Source organism: Opisthorchis viverrini (genome assembly GCF_000715545.1).
Source record: "Opisthorchis viverrini unplaced genomic scaffold opera_v5_29, whole genome shotgun sequence".
Taxonomy (NCBI): domain Eukaryota; kingdom Metazoa; phylum Platyhelminthes; class Trematoda; order Opisthorchiida; family Opisthorchiidae; genus Opisthorchis; species Opisthorchis viverrini.
Window position 1 is genome coordinate 1,192,412 of NW_008751685.1, and position 21,698 is coordinate 1,214,109.

General features: G+C 44.0%; 2 protein-coding genes across 2 annotated transcripts in view; one reads left to right on the forward strand and one right to left on the reverse strand.

Annotated features, from left to right (window-relative positions):
* Window positions 1-496, forward strand: part of T265_12999 (hypothetical protein) — a gene marked incomplete at both ends in the record, with an annotated part of 5,202 nt that extends 4,706 nt beyond the window's left edge. The window contains one exon of the mRNA XM_009166673.1: window positions 62-496. Coding sequence (XP_009164937.1) covers window positions 62-494 — 433 coding nt within the window. The remainder of the gene's footprint in view (window positions 1-61) is intronic.
* The window catches only part of T265_02397 (hypothetical protein), a gene marked incomplete at both ends in the record, with an annotated part of 41,401 nt that overhangs the window by 14,210 nt on the left and 5,493 nt on the right, over window positions 1-21,698 (reverse strand). Inside the window, 5 exons of the mRNA XM_009166630.1 lie at window positions 1,638-2,226; window positions 11,154-11,632; window positions 14,752-15,001; window positions 18,605-18,941; window positions 21,240-21,485. Of these exons, the coding sequence (XP_009164894.1) occupies window positions 1,638-2,226; window positions 11,154-11,632; window positions 14,752-15,001; window positions 18,605-18,941; window positions 21,240-21,485 (1,901 nt within the window). The remainder of the gene's footprint in view (window positions 1-1,637; window positions 2,227-11,153; window positions 11,633-14,751; window positions 15,002-18,604; window positions 18,942-21,239; window positions 21,486-21,698) is intronic.

A 21,698-nucleotide genomic window follows, 5' to 3' on the forward strand; every position in this document is an offset into this window, starting at 1 on the left:
GTACCTCACCCATAATCTCCATTCCTCTCATCTCGGTGTGTGGATGGGATTCTCCTCAAAGTGTCTCCTGCGTCTCTTTTTCTTTGATGCTACGGTTTCCGGCGACAGTTACCTCCATATGCTGCAGACGCATGTTATCCCGCAACTCAAGCCGCACAAGAAGTCATCGACCGCCTTTCAACAAGATGGCGCTCCACTACTCAGACCAAGTGAGAACTTACCTCCAAGAGCAATTTTCTGATGAGAGAGTCATTGCTCGTGGATTTTCAAACTTTTGGCCCGCCAGGTCACCCGATCTTACACCCCTGGATTTTTGGTTTTGGGGAATGATCAAGGCTCGTTTATATCATGAAAATAAACCGAAGAATTTGGTGGAGTTAAGCGCAAGAATTAAAGAGGAGTGTGCACGAGTGACGCTTGAAGAAGTTAAACATGCTGTGTCTCACATCTCATACCGCCTTCAACTTGTTATAGAAGAAAGGAGCGGTTTCTTTTAACATCTTTTGTAATGCCAGTTTGTTCACAGTAAACCTCCATGATACATGTATGTCCACATAAAAATTATAAATGTTTGGATTGGTGTTAAATTTTTAACCTGAGTATTATTTTTTAGGTGTATTAAGAGACACCCTGTACCACTCTTTACTACATTAGGCTTTGGAACCTCCTGAAAGCGGTATTTTGTGGTTTCGCTTTGTATGTAACTAGGTGGAGCATACACCGTGTTCCTAGTGAACTACGTGATATAGAACGGAAACCAAAATGCAAACGTATTAGTGTGTCAGTACATGTCTCACCCGTACTGTCGGGTATATTGAACCCAAAACAAACGTACACAGAGAGAGCAAGTTCTCTACCACCATAACAGTCATCCTGTCAGGAAAGCCAGATTCCTGAGAATAACCCCAGAATGACCGGAACCTACTGAGACCCAAGGGATCAGAGTCAATGAATCTAGCGATTGTTACCAAACTTTCCCGAAAGCGACGGTCAAGGTCCTGATCTATCCAAGAATGGACCAATGGGTTGAGACCAGGCAAGCCAGGCTAAGATTTCACGTGGATATTTACCAATCAGAACACCAATTCCAGGTTCAGCCAATGAAAAGCTCAACCAGGTGATCAATCAGAACTGAAGGCCGGTCTCACGAAAGTAAACTCACGCGCACTCTCAGGAAAGTAAACTCACGCACAGTGACACTCAAAACGCCTGCTGAGCGGCTCCCCTGCACAAAGGACGCGTTAAAAATATCAGCTGGCCGTTAAGTTAGCCAGCTAAGTGGGCAAACCAACAGCCATACATTCAACCCAGCGGACAACGTATTTTTCCACATTCGTGTTCAAAAACGGAGGAACTGATGGCCTTAATGCCTTATACTCAACGCGGAAACCTTTCGGGAGAATACTTTTAGTATCTGGCAGTGTTTTTTTTGCGTGGAAAGGGTGACTACTGTATCGGTAGAGTCGTAGCTCCATGGTTCTTCTCACAACCCATGGGACAAGTATAAACTGATGAGTCCGTAACAATTGTCAGATTAAACTAACTGGCCAAGTGATCAATCGATTGAGATGATCAGTTCCAGTCTGGTCGAGAACGATCAATTAAAAATAGTTACACATGTATGCCAGACGACTCACCTAGAGCATTTCAGACAATCCAACAGCAGCCTGGTCAAATCCATTTGGGTTTCATCTTCTAGACAAACCACCAGGCAGTGATGGTTTTCCAACCACCCCAAGTAAGCTTCAAGTGTATGGCAAGAAATTAATGATTCGATACTCATTGAGGCCACAAATCCACTTGGTTTGGACTGCATTCGTAATTCTATTTCTGCTACGCCGGCTGGAAGGTCCTGTAGGAATGAAGGAAGATCGTCTGATAACAGTTGTTCCTCCTTCTGAGTCTCGTCTGAAACAGTAACTTTGTGTTCGTGGGAGATGGTCCCATAGTGTAGCTTGTAGACAGATATGCGTTCTTCAAGGATCGACAGTTTGTTCCGTGGATCGATTCGATTAATATAGTCGCGATACAGTCGAAGAAGATGTAGCCCGATAGCTGACCAACTGTCGAAGGAATTTAAGTCAATCGTACCAAGGTTGATCTCACTACAGTCACTGGTCGACCGCAGGACTGGTAGGTACACGCGAGCATATCGATTATTTCTGTATTTACTTGTAGCTGAGGCAGCTTCCTCATTCCTCTCTTGGACCAACCCAGCAAGGAAATCTGTAATGTCAAAAAGTTGATGGAATTAGTAGGTCTCGTCAAACAGATGAAAGAAGTAAAAACTGTTGCTGTTTGTGCTGAAAGAATGCAAACAAAAAGTAAAGGACAACTGTTCGTAAGTCTATCTGCATCGTACAGGATCTAATACCTACTTGCAGCTACGACCAATCCTTTGAAAATGCAACTTAAATGTGATAATATGCACTCGTCTTTGAAAAGTCTGTCTGTTTTATAACATGCTCTCAGCAACTGCTCACCTACAGTAGGTCTGGTATCCCCATGTGTCGGATGTCGGGCAATGGATTCCTCAGTATAGTATGTACCCAGTTAAGACAGAGAGAGGAGGCCTTCACCTGACGAACCCTCATACCCCCACCAAGCACTTGTACCAGGTGGTACGGCACAAATCAAGAGCTGGAGAAAGTTTCTTGACAAACACAACTAGCGGTAGAAGTGAACTCACAACAAACCCTCACTCAATTCAGTCACCTGTGTATTGAACAACTGGCTCGCTAAAATTACTTGATTGGTAAACTAAAGTGGATTTCTAGCTAATTAATTTGGCGGATTCTGTTTCCGCAAAAGTTGCCTCGCCAAAGTAAGAAAATGAGAAAAGAGCATGTCGTCAACATTCCACCTTCTAGTTAACTCTGGATACTATTCAACCTGACGCTACCACCGGCATCATTTTTGTCGACCATCACCTCGGACAGCGAAACTACCTTTCACTTCTGATGAAGCGAACAAGATTCTTTTTAAGGTTCACGATTTTCAAGTGAAGTACTCATTTCAGGCCAAACGGCGATGGTTATCCTGACCGTGAGAATGATAAAGTACGAAGGAGGTGTTTATTGATGGTAAGTCCCCTAACCCTACTTAACCCATTTCTGATGCAACATACGTTTTTGTTCCCGGATGACTTTTACGTGCTTTACTGCGAAACATCACCTGTTTGTCGTTGGCACTGTGATGTCGAGCTACACTCATGCTTGTGGGGAGTCATCAGTAGCGCGCGTCTCACGAAGCACCTGGAAGAACGAAATCCCCCCAAAATATTCGGACGCTGCCGAAAATCAATAAGTAGTTCGGAGGAAGAGCGAAATTCCCTCGATGGGTGAAACTTCCATTTGAGCAATAGTCACTCAAGGAGCCAGTGAACACGTGTGACCACGTGATGTGTTTTCCGATACAGAAGAATGGGTGATACTACATCCTGTCTAGAGTTAATCAAATCACACCGTGATCAGCAGGTCGTGGCCGGCCGCCAGCCGGGAGTTCTCGGGTTCGAGACACCCTACTGGATTTTCGCGGGATGAGTATTGCCGATGGTTCCTAATAAGAACAAAACAGTGTTTCCAAACTATTTAGCACACATTTGCCTCACACGTGGAACGAAGTCTCTATTAAAGGTAACTCTCTGTCACCCAATCTACAATTAGGTTGGTTGCGCTCTGATCTATACAGGTTGACCAACTTTCATACAAAGTGCTCTGTGTATCCCTTGCCGAGTTGGGTGATGCTCGGTTGCTTCTGCTGCCATCCGAGGAATTAGCAAGTCTGTCGGAGCGTTAAATGGCCCACCAATGGAAGCCTCTGGCTTGGCTCATCAGATTGTTCTCTGATCCGTTTGTTTTCACGACTATCTCAAGACTAATTTTATACGCATTTCATTAGATTGCTGTGGTTGGTTTTGACTTCCAATCTTTATGCGTATTTTGTGACGTGTCTGCTCCTGACGTTCCGGGGTTTTAGATGCACAGTGGTGCTTAAGATGGCTTCCTGTAGCCATCTTTGTACAGGCCAGACTAACCATACCAATATTAAACAGCGCTTTGTGTGGCTCTTGGATGCATCCTGTGAGTAGTTCGGACAACATAGCAGCCTTTCACATATGCTGTGAATCCCAAATGTGTAGTCGCACCAGCTCTATGTGAAAGTTATGGACCATCAAATGAGGGTGCTCTGGACTCTAAGGCGGTACCATCTTGTTCACTCTCTGGCATTATCCCACCGGGTTTACACCGAGTACGATGCGCCTAAGCTCGAGTCACATGTGGCACGAGGGTCCATCACTTTGATGCACTAGATATTAGATTTTAGAACAATACTGAGCTGGTCGTTCCCTTTCATCAGAAGTGGATTTGCCCCGAGTGAAAATCAATTTGACAGGTGTACAATGTGTGTGAATTTGTTCGCTTTAAGTTGTACACATATACTGGTTTTGTACTTTGGCTGATTCGATATCACGATAGGTTAACGCGGCTGTTCATCGGTTTTTCCCGTAAAGCATGCTTCAGTCTTGTAATTTGTGGGATATTTTGATGAAGCAATACTTGGGCTTTTTAGGCATTTTCGCCTATCGATAAGTCAGGATGCCATTCTTTTTCCGCTGCTAAATGCATAGATCTGCCAGCTAGCAAGGAATATTCTACGTCAAAGTCGGTCATATTTTTACCTTTGATTTATGGAAGGTAGACAAACCAAACAGTATGTCCGGAAAGTTACCGGCTCGAAATTCCTGGTAATCAGTAGGTTACATACAAACGGGCATATGTGTATTGGAAAATCAAATTTCAATTTCTACCTGATGAGCCCCAACGAGGGCGAAACCGGTCGTGGGTTGTTGAAGAATTTTCAGCAAACTTATGAGTAGTGCGTTACAAATATACATGTCTTGCGATATAACGAATATCGTAGCGACTGAAACGTGAGGCCGCCTGGTACAGCACATTCAGTTGCCTGGAGACATAAAAAACGAGAGATTTAGCCGAGTTCCGGGTGAGTCTTTCGCTAAACCAAATTAGTTTGCAAATGAGTGTATTTCGGTAAATCGTGTTTACTTTGGTCACGTGGGCTGGACTAGACGCTATGCTCGGCTTGCGCCCTACGTTAATACTCTGAATGAGGTCAATTAAGCTTTTTCTATGTTAAAAAATATCAGCCTTGTGTAGGTACCGGAGCTTGTGTATTTGCCGGAACGGAAATTCGATCAGTCACTGAATGACTGCCGTTGCATTCCTCAGCGTATTCAGGACATGGTGACTCAGATCTGCTTTCAACTTTCACGCTGCCGAAAATCAATAAGTAGTTCGGAGGAAGAGCGAAATTCCCTCGATGGGTGAAACTTCCATTTGAGCAATAGTCACTCAAGGAGCCAGTGAACACGTGTGACCACGACCGGTTTTGCCCTTCTTGGGGCTCATCAGGTGGGCGCAGTCTTCAAGTTTCCTCAACCTTATGATCCACTTGAACCCAAATATGACTGATTTCAACAAATACACTCATTCGCAAATCAGAGCGTTTCCAAGGGAGACCCAGATGGATCTCTCGTTTGTGATATTCATCAACTGAATGTGCTGCGCAAAGGCCACTTCAGCGTACATTTTGTTAAAAAGTTACTAAGGGTGTCAAAGCTGAGAATACAAGGACATTTCACTGCATTTCGAGACCTAATTAGAGAGAGGTGTTCCTACTAAAGGCCAGCGAATAGGTCAGTGAAATATCGTATCCATCAGAAATTCGTGGATGACATTTAAAGGAACGCATATCGTTCCCTGACTGAAAGCATAAAAGGGTAGTCGCTGAACTTTGTTCTACCAGAACAGGAGCTTTGAATGTCTACTGGCGACTTGTACGTTTGCTCATTCGTTATCCACGTGATTTTTGCTGTATATCTGAGGAGGTGCTTTTGGTTCATAGGGCATTTTAGAAAAGTAAATTGAAGAAGCTGAATGAACCGTTAGACTGTACTTCCCGATGAGTGTGGGCATTCGAAATCGTATTGGTGAGTACGCATATACAGCTATCCCTCCCTGAATACGGAAACTAAGAAGATGAGCCAATGCAGTTCTTATCTGAGAGGCACTTTTCTTGAGTAGAGCCATTCTAGAAAAAAGAAGTCTGAAGTAAACCATATATTCAAACACGTCTGGTGGAGTACTTGGGTAGGAATAGTCTCCATTTTGAAGTATTGAAGACGTGAAGCTTATTCTGCATCGGTTGCTTTATTGCAAATTCAGCGATGTTTGACAAGAACTAACTCCATCAGAAAGGCCCACGTCTAGGAGGCGGTCGACTTCTTGATGCTAAGGAACGGTTCTATTGAACCTTAGGGGCATAACGACCAATCGTTACCTCGAAGAACTTGAAGTGCTAACAGTCAACATTCAGTGTAGTGGCAAATTATTTTCACTTAATATACTACTTATAAAGTTGCTGAAAATACTACTACAGTCCACTAACGATCCCGCACCTCTTAAGACCCATCAGTTAGGTGCAGTCCCCCAAATTCCATTAACACTTTATCCCATATGATGATTAAATTGTAAGCAGCTAGCTAATTACACTCGTTTGCAAATGAAAGTCATGCGTATGGAGACCCAGCTGAGTCCCTCGTTTCGGTTAGCACCATGCCCGAGTTATTTCAGTGTACTTGCTTGACATGGCTTAAACCTGGGGTAGCCTTTTGCAGTAGGTTTATTTGCAACGCGATTCATGAACGAGAGATTCAGCCGGAATTCGGTTAAAAATCGAGGTAATACCAACTTACTTTGCACGTGAAAATCTGGTCAACAACTTGCCTAACCAAAAAAGGAAATCGAGCATAAAACCAGGTAGCTGGGCCAGACCAAACAACCTGGCTTTGGACTCTGGTTAGTATCTCTGTGATTTGCTTTTAGGGACAGAAGTTGCTAGTTCTGATATCCATCCCCTGGGCAAACTGTCAAAATGTGGTCGATCGTTTTGCCCGCCTTTTTCTTTGAATTACATTTGCTTCGTTCAAACAATCTCCGCTGAAAAACGGTGTGGACTGAGAGGAGGAATCGGGAAACCTATCAATTTGAAGATACAGACAGCCACCTGAGTGATCACTGTCTATAGTGACAGTCACATTTCTCGAAAATTTAGCAAACCGCTGAGGTACGCATGCAATCAGAAATGAACCAGTTAGACAGCTGACAAACAGGGAGGCCGGGGGTGTCGTTCTGGAAAGCAAAAAATTGGTTGTACCAAAAGAGGCGGACAACTTTCATTGTCTAACTGGACAATCATGGCTGCATAAAATGGTAGGCAGCCAAAGTGGGGGCTGGTGCGCAAGAAGCTTGAACTTTCGACCCGCGCGGTTTGATAAATGTCATCGGACAGACGCATAATACGATTGTGTGAAGTGGATTCCCGTGTTCCTTTTATCGAAACTAACCAGTTTTCATACTAACACGTTGTTTTTGTTTGGTCACCCGAAAATAGTGGTGGGACCCTCTGTAGCCTCATTAATCACAAGATAGACTTAGAAACAACAATAGGTGTCACCCTGGTAACCTGGGGAACAATTAGTGGAAGGTCATAAACAAAACGTGAGTCATCAATACGTCGATTTCGAATGCATCTGTGACTGTTTTCAGATTAATGGAAGTTATCAAATGATACCGTATCAAGAGACTCCAAAATCGCTGGATATCACAAAACTTGAATCTGTGTTGTCCAGGCTGAAAGCGACTTGAAATTGTGCCAACTGGCACACAACCTGTTACCACCGATTATGGCATGGAGAAAAAAATCGATTCAAGGCCTAATTTTCTTCTCGAACTGGGTCAGAAGCGTTCACAGTGAACAGCACGTTGAAATCAAACTGACTGGCTTGAAAAATCCACTACTTGGGGAGATTAGGCAGTGCGATTAATGAACCTTTCCCACAGGTAAACTAAATTCTGCCGTCTTAAGCTACGTCGCAGGTCAACCAAGACTTATTACCCATGAAATTGGGAATGCGCATTTTTACTGCTTTCAGATTTGAAGGTAAACTATCATCCTGTCCGATCTGGACCCTGATGACGTCATGCTACGGTTCAATGGTTCCAAGTGACCTTACCAAGTGGACTGACTCAAACAGTTTCAAAGTCGGTCATTGTTTTCATCTATATCTGGGGAATTTGATACCGCAAGAACATTACACGATCTCGTGAAGAAAACATAGTGCGGATGACCAACACACTCGCGACGGTAAGGGAAGAACTACCATATCGTATCGGGAGTTCAGGCTTTGTCTTCCAGTTTATGAGAAATCACTTGGAGGTTCTTCTTAGGCGTGTGAGAGAACAATGGATTACTTTTTATAAAGGAAACTACTCACAAGGTTGCTGGAAACTCTTCGACAACCCTCGACTGGTTTCGCCCTTCTTGGGGCCAGCTCATCAGGTAGGCGCACTCCCCGAGTTTCCGTCAACCTTATGCTCTACTTGAACTCAAATGGGACTGTTTTTGAGAAATACACTCAAATCAATTTGGTTGTTACGAGAGACTTGACTGAATCTCTCGTTTATGATATTCTACAACTAAATGTGCTGCACACAGGCCTACCTGATGAGCCCCAAGAAGGGCGAAACCGGTCGTGGGCTGTCAGAGTTTTCAGCAACCTTGTGAGTAGTTTTTTTAAGAAAACACTGACTGGTCTTCCTGGTAGCTGACGAAACAGTTCAGTACAAACCTGGTTTTGTCTCCAAGCTGGTGCACTGAATTTATGAGTCAGTTTACTGTCTCCAGTGCACAAAACACTAGGATGATTGAGTGATCTTACAAACAGTTCAACTAAAAACGGTGGGTGTGGACTGATATGCGGCCGTTTCAAATAAAAACTAGTTCTGTTATAACTTGCAAAGAAGCACCCGGAATTTTGACAGGACTTCATTCAGGAATAAACTTAGGTTGGGTTTTGCAGTGCAAACGGTCTATAGGCATTTTGGTATGTCTGCGTTTGATGCACGGAGACGATGCATCTACCCCGATCTACTGGGGTGTTCCAGTCACGTGAGTCTTTATCTCATTCTGCCCAGACGATGAAAATTAACCGGCTGCTCATAATAGCCAAAGAATGCTTAAAAATCGCGCATGAATGCAATATCCTCGAAGAATTTCGAACCCTTGTCCTACTGTTTGTTAGCCATGTATTGCCGTGAAGAACACTTACAACATGAGTTTGAAACCAACTCAAAGCCTATCTATGTTGGACCAAGGGTTTTCATCTCATTACTCCACGCCAAAATGATCCCACGTGAAAAACGTCACAGGTTTCGCTGTCCCGAAGGTAGGTTCAACCATAAGTTTAGAAAAGAATTTAGAAAAAATCACGCACCTATATACGCACAGGTTCACTCTTTCAAGTAAGCCTGAGGCACAAACCTCCAATCCCATCGGAATATACTACTTACTGTTTACGAATATTCCGACGTTTGTACCGGTCAATGTAACACCCACCGCACCGATTTCCGACTTTTGGTTGAAACTAGTAACTGTCTATTCCCAGACGGGTGCCGTTCGGCAAAATTAGTTGGATCAATATACACAAAAAAACCAGTTTGCCCCGAAACCAAGATTTGTCTACATACCACTCGGCAAAGCAATACACATTTTTTACCGCTTGTGTCTGGACTTTTCATGTTTGTGGTTAATGAAAACAAATAAATGTTTAGATTGTGTGATTTATGCGTCCAGAAAACTGTAATTACGGAGCTTCTTGATCCATTTACTTCGTCGAATCATCGAGAAACATCAACACACTCGTTGGTATCTACGAGTTCCTTCGCGGCGTATGGCGTCATGCGGTTTCGGGTGGTGCAGTTCACTGGGTAACAGTAATGAAATCACATTTCGGTGAGTGATGGAGTGCTATACCTACCCTTGAAATGATCGATGAATCACAAATTCCAAACTGTTATTTAGCAAACATGGTCAGGACTGTAAAAACAATCAGGCTAAATCAATGTCCAGGCTAAATCAACATTCAGGCTGTGTCCAATCTTTAGTTCCAACCCAACAGGGTGAGCAACGAGCATTCCGGTCTCAAATGACGTTGTGCTCTAATCAACAACAACTAGTTTTCTTCTGGAGAATTTCAAGCCCCTTTTAAGCTCTCTAAACAAGGATGAAAGCCTGTTTTTCTGGATACAAAGATCTAAATTGACTTCGACTGACCACACACTGAGATCCTTACGGTTTCGCCCCAAAATCCCTGGAAATCGATTAAAACACAGAGATACAAATGCGAAATAACCGGACTAAATTTGCTTGGAAGTTTTAGAATTTCATCTCTTCACATCTTTATTTCCGAAACATTTGTCAGAACAGGGAGCAGTTTCCAGTTTGAATACGTCCTTGAGAGAAAGGTACGCCGGTCGAAGGAAAGGCATTCCGCTGTGTTATCCACTCGGCCGCTTGAGGCAGCTATAACATCAAGGGAAATGTAAATCTATTCTAAATTCCCGTGGTGAACAATCAATCCATATTCATCATCAGCCGCGTAACTGCCGTGCATAGCTGCCAGAGTTTCGTTCGCTGATGATGTGGGTAGATTTCTACGCATGGGAGGTGGCAGCTGATCTAATTGATGTGTAAATACAGGGTCATTAGTGGACCTTCAGTTGATTAGATCGCGAGGGGAGCTATGTATTGAAGGCAATAGCTTGGATGCATAAGTGGGCCATGTATGACAGAATCTCAAATCAATAATGTATCCCGTCTCGCAGTTCCCCCCAGGTAGACGGCAAAAATCTGCACAACTGAGTCTGCTGGTAATGTCTTTCGCACTTCGCTGCCATGTCACTGTTTACTCTTCCCTGGTTAGTTTTCATCCTTCACGTGGCTTCCTCGAGAAGTCAGTCAGTCGGCACACGGAGCACGTGACAGAGCAATCTATGGAGTGTAATCATCTATCGATTGTTCATCTATCGTGGGCGAGTTGTTTGTTCTGAATATCACTCACATCAGAATTTGTTAGTTTCGACTTTGTGAAAGAAAAAAATCTATAATGCAGTAATAAACGTGGACCCTATAGGTTGGCATGAAACTTCAGCTCAGTATGTACAAGGGTTATAGGAAAATTTGGACACCGTGTAGTTATGAGGGGCAGCTGCATGAAAATTCGATGAACATACCGAAATCTGTCTCGTTTTCGGTTTTTGTGCTGACAGTGAGACACCCATCCGCTTTCGGAGCTTCCGAAATTGCACTGGTAACTGCGTTGGTTGGTACAAATTCGATGAACATACCGAAATCTGTCTCATTTTCGGTTTCTGTGCTGACAGTGAAACACCCATCCACCTTTAGAGTCTCCGTAATTGCACTGGTAACTGCGTTGGTTGGCAGCATCGTCTTTGTTGTCATCATCATCTGTTGCAGACGTGCATTATCGGAACGGAGATGCTGCATTTCAGCGTACACTCGTGACAGCTGATCGCGCAATTGATTCACCTGATGTGTACTCGCCAGTGCTTCTAGCTGTACATCGGTCAGTTTCAAATCACGTTCACTCAGCTGTTGACGAAGTCGGTTAAGCTCGGCCTGCAGTCTGACGGTTGGAGAGTCTGTTGAGCTCACGTCTGCGAAGGCATCGTCCATTATGGAACCAAGCCATCTGGATGAGTAAAATCAATAACCAGTTTGGTTTTAAGCGGATAGAGAAGAATGAAATGTTGAGCATTTTGTAGTCGATGTGTTAAACTTGACCGCGCTTTATGCAGACACGCCTCTTCTTAGAGGTCTTCCTTCGTGGGATTCCTTTTTTAGAGGGCAAGCCCTCTTCTGAAGTCAGTTTCCGGGCGATTGTTTTCAAGTGGTCATTGTACGGAAGGTCATTCCAATCACGACAAGGACAAACTAAAGTACATCTTTTTGCTTTCTGCAACAGGCATTAGACATTACCTGCATTCTCTTGGAAGATGGTATGTTTACATAAGCCCCCGGCATAATAATCATACTGGGATGAAAAACCACAGAAAAGTTTCAGAAAACTTTGGACAGCCTTTCAGGTTCTATAGATCCATTCATTCATTTGCACATGTCAATCAAACGGTAACTTCAAAGTTTCTGTCTCACTCGTAGATTGTGACGCGTCCAGGGTGCATCGTAATTAGTACAGTGAGGTAGCACTCATTCCCTTGGTCCCGGATCTGCTTAAGACTGTATTGGCTTGTCTGTTAGCAGTACATTTGTGAGGCGTATCCCGACGTCCCGACTTCTCTGTGAGTTTCGTTCAGATTTCTTTGGAAGGTCGGTAGAATTCAGGTTCAACACTGATAGAAGGCTGTTGAACAATGTCGGTATACTGATTAGATGAAACAGTCCAGAAAGAAGTGTTTTAGGACCAATTCACCTTCCAGAAAAAATGTTCAGTAAGCCGACATTTCTCGGTGTGTCATTTCTGCCTCGGAGTTGTAACTCTAAACTCTGCACGTCTGCCTCTGCTAAAGGATATCCATGGGACAAACGGGAATTATGCCAACATTCAGGAATTCTCTCCATATTGGATATTCTGTTCCACCGTTCATAGATGGATCAGCTTTGGAAACGGCGGTCCTGGTTGACAGTATCTCTTAGTTCAGTAGTTCAATGAACTCGTGATGGCTCACCGGTAAGTTGATGACGGTCCGTGGTTAGATACCCCCTCCGGTATCCCGACTGTGCCTGTCTGGGCTTGGGAAACCTAGAAGTATCCCAGTTCTCGCGTCTCCTCCGAGTGACATGGCTGCTGGGCACCGAAAGTATGCTAAAGCCAGAGGAGTATTGTTTGCTACTATAATTGGCAGTAGTAGTATCCCCGGGGTTTTCGACTGTAACTCTCAGGAATTGCTCTATCTGCCGTTGGGCTGATGAAACCCTTCTTTCATGGCAATCTATGCATTTGCTCTAAATTCCTTTAGCGCATCGCTTCAGTTTCTCAAATTAGTGTACTAGAACAAAGCTGGTTTCTTAAACTAGTCGAATTATATCAAGTATGAGATACGTTGAAGTCCAGGCCCTCTCAAAAAAAAAACAAGAAAACAATGCAGAATATGCGGCTCATTGATTCGAATACTCATCATCAACTCAAGTCCATCGGCTCTGTTTAAACAAACTCTGTTATAATAGAATACCATTCAGAGAAATCTGGTTGAATCACACAAGTTCAACCTAGCAAATGTGGTGGAGCAATCACTTTTCTCCATTCAACAACCACTGCCTGGGGTATCTCATGAGAGTCTGTGAATTTTCGGTGAGTCTTTTGACAAAATTGTATATTAGGCTGGCCCCGATGCTTCTAAACTGGCCGTACAGATCATGTCTGGGCAACTCTGATGACGAAAACTAATTCTTTTTTTCACATATATCTAAGTTTTTTGGACCTTTTTTGCATATAAGATATGTAGTTGAGACCAACAAATCCGTCCCTCTGTTCTATGAACCCACCCTCTTGTAACTGAGTATATACCAAGCAGACCACTTTATGAAACTACCTGTGTGCTGGATGACAACTCATGGTGAGCTCACTATCTGTTTCGCCCTATTCGGAGCTTATCAGATGAGTCTGAGTTTGTTTGAGTTGATCGTTTGTCAAGCGTTTTCTTGTGTGACGGATAGAAGCGTGTAGCAAGTCACAGCTCAAAAGGAGCATTTCGAGACCCCATGTCCACATCCTATGATGTACTGCCTATAGTCAAGGTTATTCATTCGTCTTGAACTTAGGCTCGGGTTTTAAAGTGGAGTGGATTTTGACAAATACAGTCTTTTGAAAATCAATGTGGGTTTGACGGGAGACTCAAGTGAATCTCTCGTTTATGACGTTCGTCAACTGAATGTGCTGCACACAGGCAGCCCCATGTTTCAGCTGGCACGATATTCGAGATATCGCAGGATATTTTCATAAAGGAAACTACTCACAAGGTTGCTGGAAGCTCTTCGACAGCCCACGACCGGTTTCGCCCTTCTCGGGGCTCATCAGGTAGGCGCAGTCCCCGAGTTTCCGTCAACTTTATGTTCTATTTGAACCCAAATTGGACTGTTTTCGAGAAATCACCATCATCATCGAGAAATATACCCATTTCCCAAAGAAGGGCGAAACCCGTCGCGGGCTATCGAAGAGTTTTCAGCAACCTTGTCAGTAGTTCCCTTCATGAAAAGCAGTCTCGTTATTTGCAAGCCCCGACCAAGTGCGACTAGAATACCATCCATAAAGCGCCTATGTGGTCGAATTCGCTCCAGTTATCGTTCTATATTCGCTGTGAACGGATCAACTTGGTGCGGACCACACCACCAAACTGGCAAGTTGAAATATGGCCCCAAAAATTTTGGATTTTTGCTAATATTAATTAGAAACCCTGTACTAATTGAACTTTTTGTTTTAAGTTCCATGAGTGGACAGAAATTAGATTGTTGATGTCTAGTGTTGTTTTGAATTTCTGTTCGACCGACTGGGTCATCCGAGGCATTGATCGTTTCGCCTATCCTTAGCGCGGCTGCATTCCAAAGTGTGTCAACCGATCAATACATCACATTGAAAGACCGCCCGAACAGGGGATGACTCATCATTGTTGTTTGTGAACTGGGGCTTGTTAACCGAACAGGTGTTTTAGTGACGAATACCAACCATGGGCAGACTATTGAAGTAACGATAGAAACAGGTTAATCACAATTCATTATTCCATACAAAAAAACACCGGCTAATGGTGGCCGGATTTGTTTGGCCACTGCCTTAAACCATGACTGAGTAATACTCACGAAATCGGAGATAAAACCGCCTGAGGCTTGTTCGTTTGATCATAAACTGAATGATCAGCTTGTTGCATTCTCGCATCGTGCTTCCCCTCATAGTGTGGCTTTTCTGTTTGATTTTCGGCCAAAGAATATGGGCTTTCAGAGTCCGCTGTGTGATTTGCATCGATCAGGTAGTTGGGTACAATGGTGTGTCGGGAACACTTTGGCGTTTGCACCAACACAGTTGTTCCATTTGGCAAATTGGGTTTCGGGTCTGCAAATTGAGGGAGTATAAAAAACGGATAAGCATGTACCGTTGGGTGGTCGTTACTGGAAGTAGATATAACTGAGTTTCACGCAACTCCTGATACGTAATTGTTACATCTGGTGATTCGCCAATCTGTTGTATCTGACCGCTGACCCGCTACAGTGTCTAATGCCCGAAAAAAACACTACAGAAAGGAAAAAAAAGACTCACAGAACAGGCGAGCGCAACAGCATGAGTGCGTGCGAGTGCAGAGGCACAACAGTCTCAAGCTATTTATTGGAGAGACACTGTCTGGCCTTGGTCCAATGCTAACGCACACGGTCTGACCTTGGTACGAGGCTGTGACGCGCTGCATATTGAGGGGGCGTTGCCTGTCTCGTCAGCATCTAGTGGAGCTGAGAGTCTCGGTAGAGTTCGGGTATCTGGTTGTTGCTTTCAGGAGGCTGACCTTCCTGATAGTAATAAAGCGTTAACACCGATCGTCAGAATATTTACCTAGTAAAAGGCTCCTGCGATTATGGGACTAGAAAGACTTAGCATAGTTACTGAGTCTAGTGAGGCTAGAATTGTCCGTTTTGGCCTCCTAAAATGAACTGACAATAAAGTCGGCCACCGGAGTTGTAGCCAGCTTACAGGTTGACTGTGTGCGCATCCTTCTTTCTTCTACGTTTCAAGTTTTGTAATTTTTTGGTGGCTCACTTAGACATGGTCCCTAGGTGGAGGTCTGAGCTGGATGGTGCTGCATCCGTTCTCTTGCACAGTTCCATGGGAGAAAGGTTAGTCGTCAAACCCTCAGGAGGATCGGAGGGTCAACAAAAAGAACACCAGTGCTAGTTAGTTTCAACAACTTGTGGAGGAGAGGTCCCTCGAACAAATCAGCTGAGGGCTACCTATTATTGTGCCATTAATAAGAAAAACGGACAGTCATCATAAAGGAAACTACTCGCAAGGTTGCTGAAAACTCTTCGACAGCCCACGACCGGTTTCGCCCTTCGTGGGGCTCATCAGGTAGGCGCAGTCGCCGAGTCGTGCATCGAACCAGTAGCCGGATAGCAACTAGTCCATTCTTCACACAGAATAAGAGCTTGTTTGCAGCCCAATTAAGCTAGTTAGTCCACACTTCTAAGCTGCTCAGGTTTTGTGTGGCTGTCATCTTACCCAATAGGCCTTTTCAAGTGAGTTGCACACACTGAAGACGCTTAGCACCTCTGCTTCTCAAAGCCCCAAGGGTTTATTTATGGACCCAATAAGTAAATCTCCCCACTAACCGGATCGGAGATCACGTGATTGAGTTATTCCTGAATTCGTTGATCAGTCATTCATCTGATCTGACCTGACCAACTGGGGTCGCCGTATTTCAGGGTGTACTCAGTTCTTTTGATCATAGCTACAGATTTCGGTAATAGATCTATCTGGTCACTGAATCCAAAGGAGTCGCAAACACTTGTGTAGTTAGCCCAAGGCAGGACATCGTTGAGGTTAATATTGTGGTCGGTTCCTCTAAAGTCATCCCCAAAAGAAGCAAGCAGAGTGCAGTTATCCTAAAAATTGACGTACGACTTTTCCGTTGTCGCTGATATCTCGTGGCTAAGGGACGTTCCTAGTTGAAGAGGACATCATCCATATGTTGTCGATTAGTTAAGAAGTATTGATAAACGTGGAAAACTGCCATACAAATCGCAGGGAACTTCAAGTAAAACCAAGTGGACACAGAACGTCAGGCCAGTTTGAAACTTGACAGCGGTGGCCTGATAATTACCGACTTTGGTCTTCATGTTGGATTGAACAAAGTCAATAGTGCTTGCTTCATAAACGGCAAAATCATAAGAAAAAGATTTAGCTGGATTTCAGGTGAGTCTTCCGTCAAAAGGAAATTTGTTTGCGGATGAGTGTATAAGTAAGAGAGTGCCAGAAGTTATTTTACGAGACAGTTACCTGAGCCACAGATTTTTCCACTATGCACAAACCAGACTTGTATTTTCCCTGCAACCAATGTGCTCCAGTCTGGGATCCACATTGGTTTTGCCATGGAGCTCAGCAAGTGCGGATTCCTTGCCAGCTAAGTACTTAAAGAAAAACGCTTATCTGATCCAATCTTTATCGAGTAGATCAGAGAAAAGACCGGAAAATCCGGAAGTCCTGGTGCAAGCGCCCGGCTGATCCAAACATCAACTACACAATAATCAGAAGTATCCACGAAGACGTGTTTTGACGGGCTCATAAAGAGAGAAGAACGAGTGATTTAAAGACCAACACTGAAGCGAGTGACTGCAAAACAGTGTATCCTTCTGTATCAGTTCTATTTTAGGGCTAGGAATTCCGGATGATGAGAACGGAATCTGTTACGGCAGCTACAACCACTGAACAACAAGGACGCGGTTCTTACAGCTAATAATGATGACGATGATGATTAGCTTGTGAAAGGGACGAGATGGCCCAAGTGGTTAGAGCGCGAATTTACTGACCAGAAGGTCCGTGGTTCGAATCCGACCTACGCCTCTCGACTTCCCCTGTCTAGGCTTGGGCAACCTGGCAGTATCCCAGCCCTCGTGCTTCCTTCGGGTGGCATGGCAGCTAGGCACCGGAAGGGGGCTATAGCAGAACGCTGTGAAAGGGTCTGTTTGTGAGGTATCAACCGACCGATGAGAATGAAAATAATAAGGAATAGTCAACAAAGAAACACATACCGGGTCTTTCGCATCATTCAGGCGTCGGACAAGATTGGGGTAGAAGCGGTAGACTTGATCACCAAAGGAGTTTGGAAGTGGACACAAACTGGCCGGTTGTTGATGTTAGGCACCGAAAGGGTGCTAGAGCTGAACGATTGTTTTTGCTAAACACCTCCAAGTAGATAGTGCTAATCCCTTAATATTAACTTATGAGCAGGCATTTTTTCCAAGAAAAGAACAATCTGGATGTCTTGAGCCCGTTTTGCTATGTGAGATCTTCTCAGAAACATTTCTTTATGGAAGAAATGCCTGTCAGAGCAAGGTTGACGGGGCAACTTTTCGGAGTCGTTGTTGAAACAACTCCGAAAACTCTCAGAATTTCGTAAGATGCGCACTGCTGATGACTACTAATGAGGACAAAATCAGTAGTTCTCTGGTTTTTGACATAGACTGAATTCACTTTCAGCATGTCCTCTTAATTGAAAACAGAAAGTCTGCCCTCCAACTTTGTGTGTAGTGACTACTTTCAGAACTACCCACGTTTTGGGAGTTATAGCCATCCTTTGAATGTGTTCGTTCCTTTTGGCTAATGTATCCAACACCATGGCACATCTTAGCATTCTTTTTTCCAGCTTACGAGTTCAAAGCAAACTCGAGTGGCTCGAGAAGGCCAGCCGCACGTTCTTCATGCTTGTCTGCTTTTCGCTTGGGCCAAATCAGCCTGTCCCGTTCGGCGTTATGTTTAAGTGCTCAGTGAACAATTTGCAACATGCAGTTCGCAACTAGAAACATCTGGTTTTCTCTTCAAAGCAAGCTACACGGACGAGTTGATTAGTCTGAAGAGCCCACTTCAGCCTTTATTTGATATCGATTTTTTTCATCACGTACATTTTTACCATTCAACACCAACGACGCATTCATGTCTGGTCATCCCGCTTACCAGAAGGTGTGCTGGCAGAACAGATCGCCTTCCCACATTCTGGCTGTGGCACCAGTCCGGATGCACTCCAAGACGAATTAGACGTTGAGGAATTGGAAGGAGAGAGTCCGTTTAGTTGAATTCGGCCAGACGATACCTGTGAGACCAGATTGGTTGGTTCCAACGCGTTGGACGCGCTCGGAGTCGGATGAATGCCGTGCACCTGTGTCATATTTGTGTGATTGATGGTCGAGGAAATCTGCGTGTTGTGAACCAGATCCTGGACGGCAGTGGTCGCCGGTTTTGTGGGTGGAAGTGACGACTTTTTACGGAATGCTTTTCCTATGGAACCGCGGAACTGTAGAAGATGTTTTGAAAACAGTGCAACACGTTAGTTGCATCACATGGGGCAGATGGTTTTTGCAAGCAAAAATGTGGGGAGGAGAAACCTAACTGGAAATTGGGTCGTGTGTGTTGAATGACAAAACTCCCTTCAATGAATGACACAACCTCGTTTTTTGATAAGACGAGTTGATCTATCACACTGATCGATGTTACGTAAACAGGGTTAGAGTAATTTGAATGAAACCGAATTGTAAAAAACTGGTTACCATGCAGGAAGCATGTAAAATGAACTACTTCATAAGATAATATCCTTACAAGTGGCTCAGTGTCGAGTAGTGAGTCAATGATACCAACTTCGAGCGGCCGAAATTTCCAGAAAATATGAAAACAATGAAAGTGTTGACCCCTCCGGTTTCTGACCAGATACTGTCACGTGTCATGTCATTCTGGAATCCCACCTAGTTGAAATGCCTCTCTCCCAGAATGTATTGCGTCACCGATAAAAATAGTTCCTCAACACGTCAACCTTGTTTCTTTTTTCCATCATGCGTGTTATGTTTGGCCAAGCTGTAACTTAACGGCCTCTAAACAGAACACAACCACACTTACTGTACTTGGGGAAATCAGCTGTCAGGAAACGGTAGGATTGTTTGTCCGACAGTTAGAGGCGGGCCTGCTTTTCTAGTTTTTAGACGCGGTATGACCAGATTCGTATGAGATTTGAGACAATGAATCGTAAAACCTACAAACTTGAGACAGCAAAACCACCAGAAAGTAAGAGGTTGAGTTAAGAATTACGAATACAATCCAACACTCTCCCGTTTTCTGCACAACTTTGATTTAAACAAAGCATCTGTCTAATGAGTACGAAGCTAGTCTCAGTCATTCTAGTCTGTCTGAAGAGCTTCCGTTTATTGTCTGAATGAGACTACTCATAAGGTTTCTGAAAATTTTTTGACAGACCTTGACTGGTTCCGTCCTTCTTGGGGCTCACCAAATGGCCCCGATTTCTGTCAACTTTGTGTTTTATTTGAACCCAAACTATAGAGAGGAATCAGCTAAAATTATTGCGAAACTCATTGTTTATTGCGGAGAAGTTGATTCTATAATTTGAGGCGAGATAGCTCAAAGGTTACTGATCGGAAGGTCCGTGGTTCGAACCCCGACTTTTCCCGTCTAGGCATGGGCAACCTGGAAGTATCCCAGCCCTCGTGTTTCTTTAAGGCGACGTAGCCACTAGGCACCGAAAGTGTGCTACAGCTAAACGTTTTTTCTAAAGTTTTCTATAAGGTTGTCTATAATTCAGACTTTCCATCATGCTGGTCACGACGATATGTACATTCACCTAGTCGGTTGGACCAACAGCTAAAATTTATCCAAATTAGATGTAGGTTTACGGTTGCGGTGACGTAGAAGAAGGTACCATCCTTCAAAATCGGCATGGGTGGGGATGTACGTGGGTGGGGGAAATGTATACACGTGTGGTAATCACCATAACCCCGGTCAAATATCCGTATATTCAACGGCAAAGAATTTCGGGGACTACGCCTACCTGATGGGCTCCAAAGTGAGCCAGTAGGTTGTCCATGAATTTTAATCAACGTTCGTGTGGTACCGTACAAGTAAAAGGAATAAGGCCTTCGCTGCGGAGTTATTTACTAGGAGAACACCCGCTGAACCGTTACAGACAGGGGAACAGAACTCTCTTATGCATCCTGTTTACAAAACTGAACATCCATCTTCTTGAATTCGTCTTCCTGAACTTTCCTGGATATTCATTGACTGACTGCTACTCAAATGCAAGCAAATGCTACAAAACGGCTCCACAAATTCCATAATAGATCTCACTTTTGAAGAGACGCGAAGCGGATTTACGAGAGAACATACTACTTGCATGCTCCCATCAGTAATATCCACCGTTACACCAGTAGTGACAACGTCAAGATCTGATAAACTTATCCTTCTTTTCAGTTAAGGAAGACGTTTTTCGGGTATGTGCGCTTGAATGATGCGAAGGTGAAGTTTGCCACGAGGTTTCAAGTGACATCAAGAAAAATGACAACGAACAAACTATGGTCTGCGTCAGAAAAAAAATCTCGCTATCCGTTTCAAGTCTGTCAGATGCAGGGAATGTTCACGACCGACAAATTTTAATTTCACCAGAACAGTCCATCCTTTTGTTGTGCATAAAAAAAGACAGCAACACTCTTCCTGAAGCAAAATTTTAAGAGTTTAGACTGAAATTTGAAAAGTACCAAGTCATATCTCACGCCTACTAAATTTACTAACAGAATGGTAATGTGTGGCTTACCCAACTGCTCTTTCTCTGATTACCATCGCTTGGTTTCCCATCGGGTTGGGTGTTTACCGTCTCGTCTATCGCAGGTACGTGGACTGAAGCGGGCTGAGGTACTTGCTGGAAAGGTGTGGTTGCCTCACCCAACACTACTTGGTTTCCAGTGACAAGTAGTTGTTGGTTCCCAAGGCTGTGCAGGCCAAATCCGGATTGACAACGGAGGGCGTCGATGGTGGCGCGTAATTCGTGTAACTCTGAGTCCTAGGGAGCGGAAAAACGTTGTCTTCATGGAAAGGTACGTACCCAAACAAACAGGCGGTTTAGACATCAAAAGAAGGCTGGACCGAACAGGTGGGTTGGTTGCATGGAACAAGTGAACGCCATTTTCTACGGGAAAGTCCCATAAAACGCATACCAGAGTCTATTTTCATGGAGGAAACTACTCACAAAGCTGGGCGAAAAACTTTTCCACTG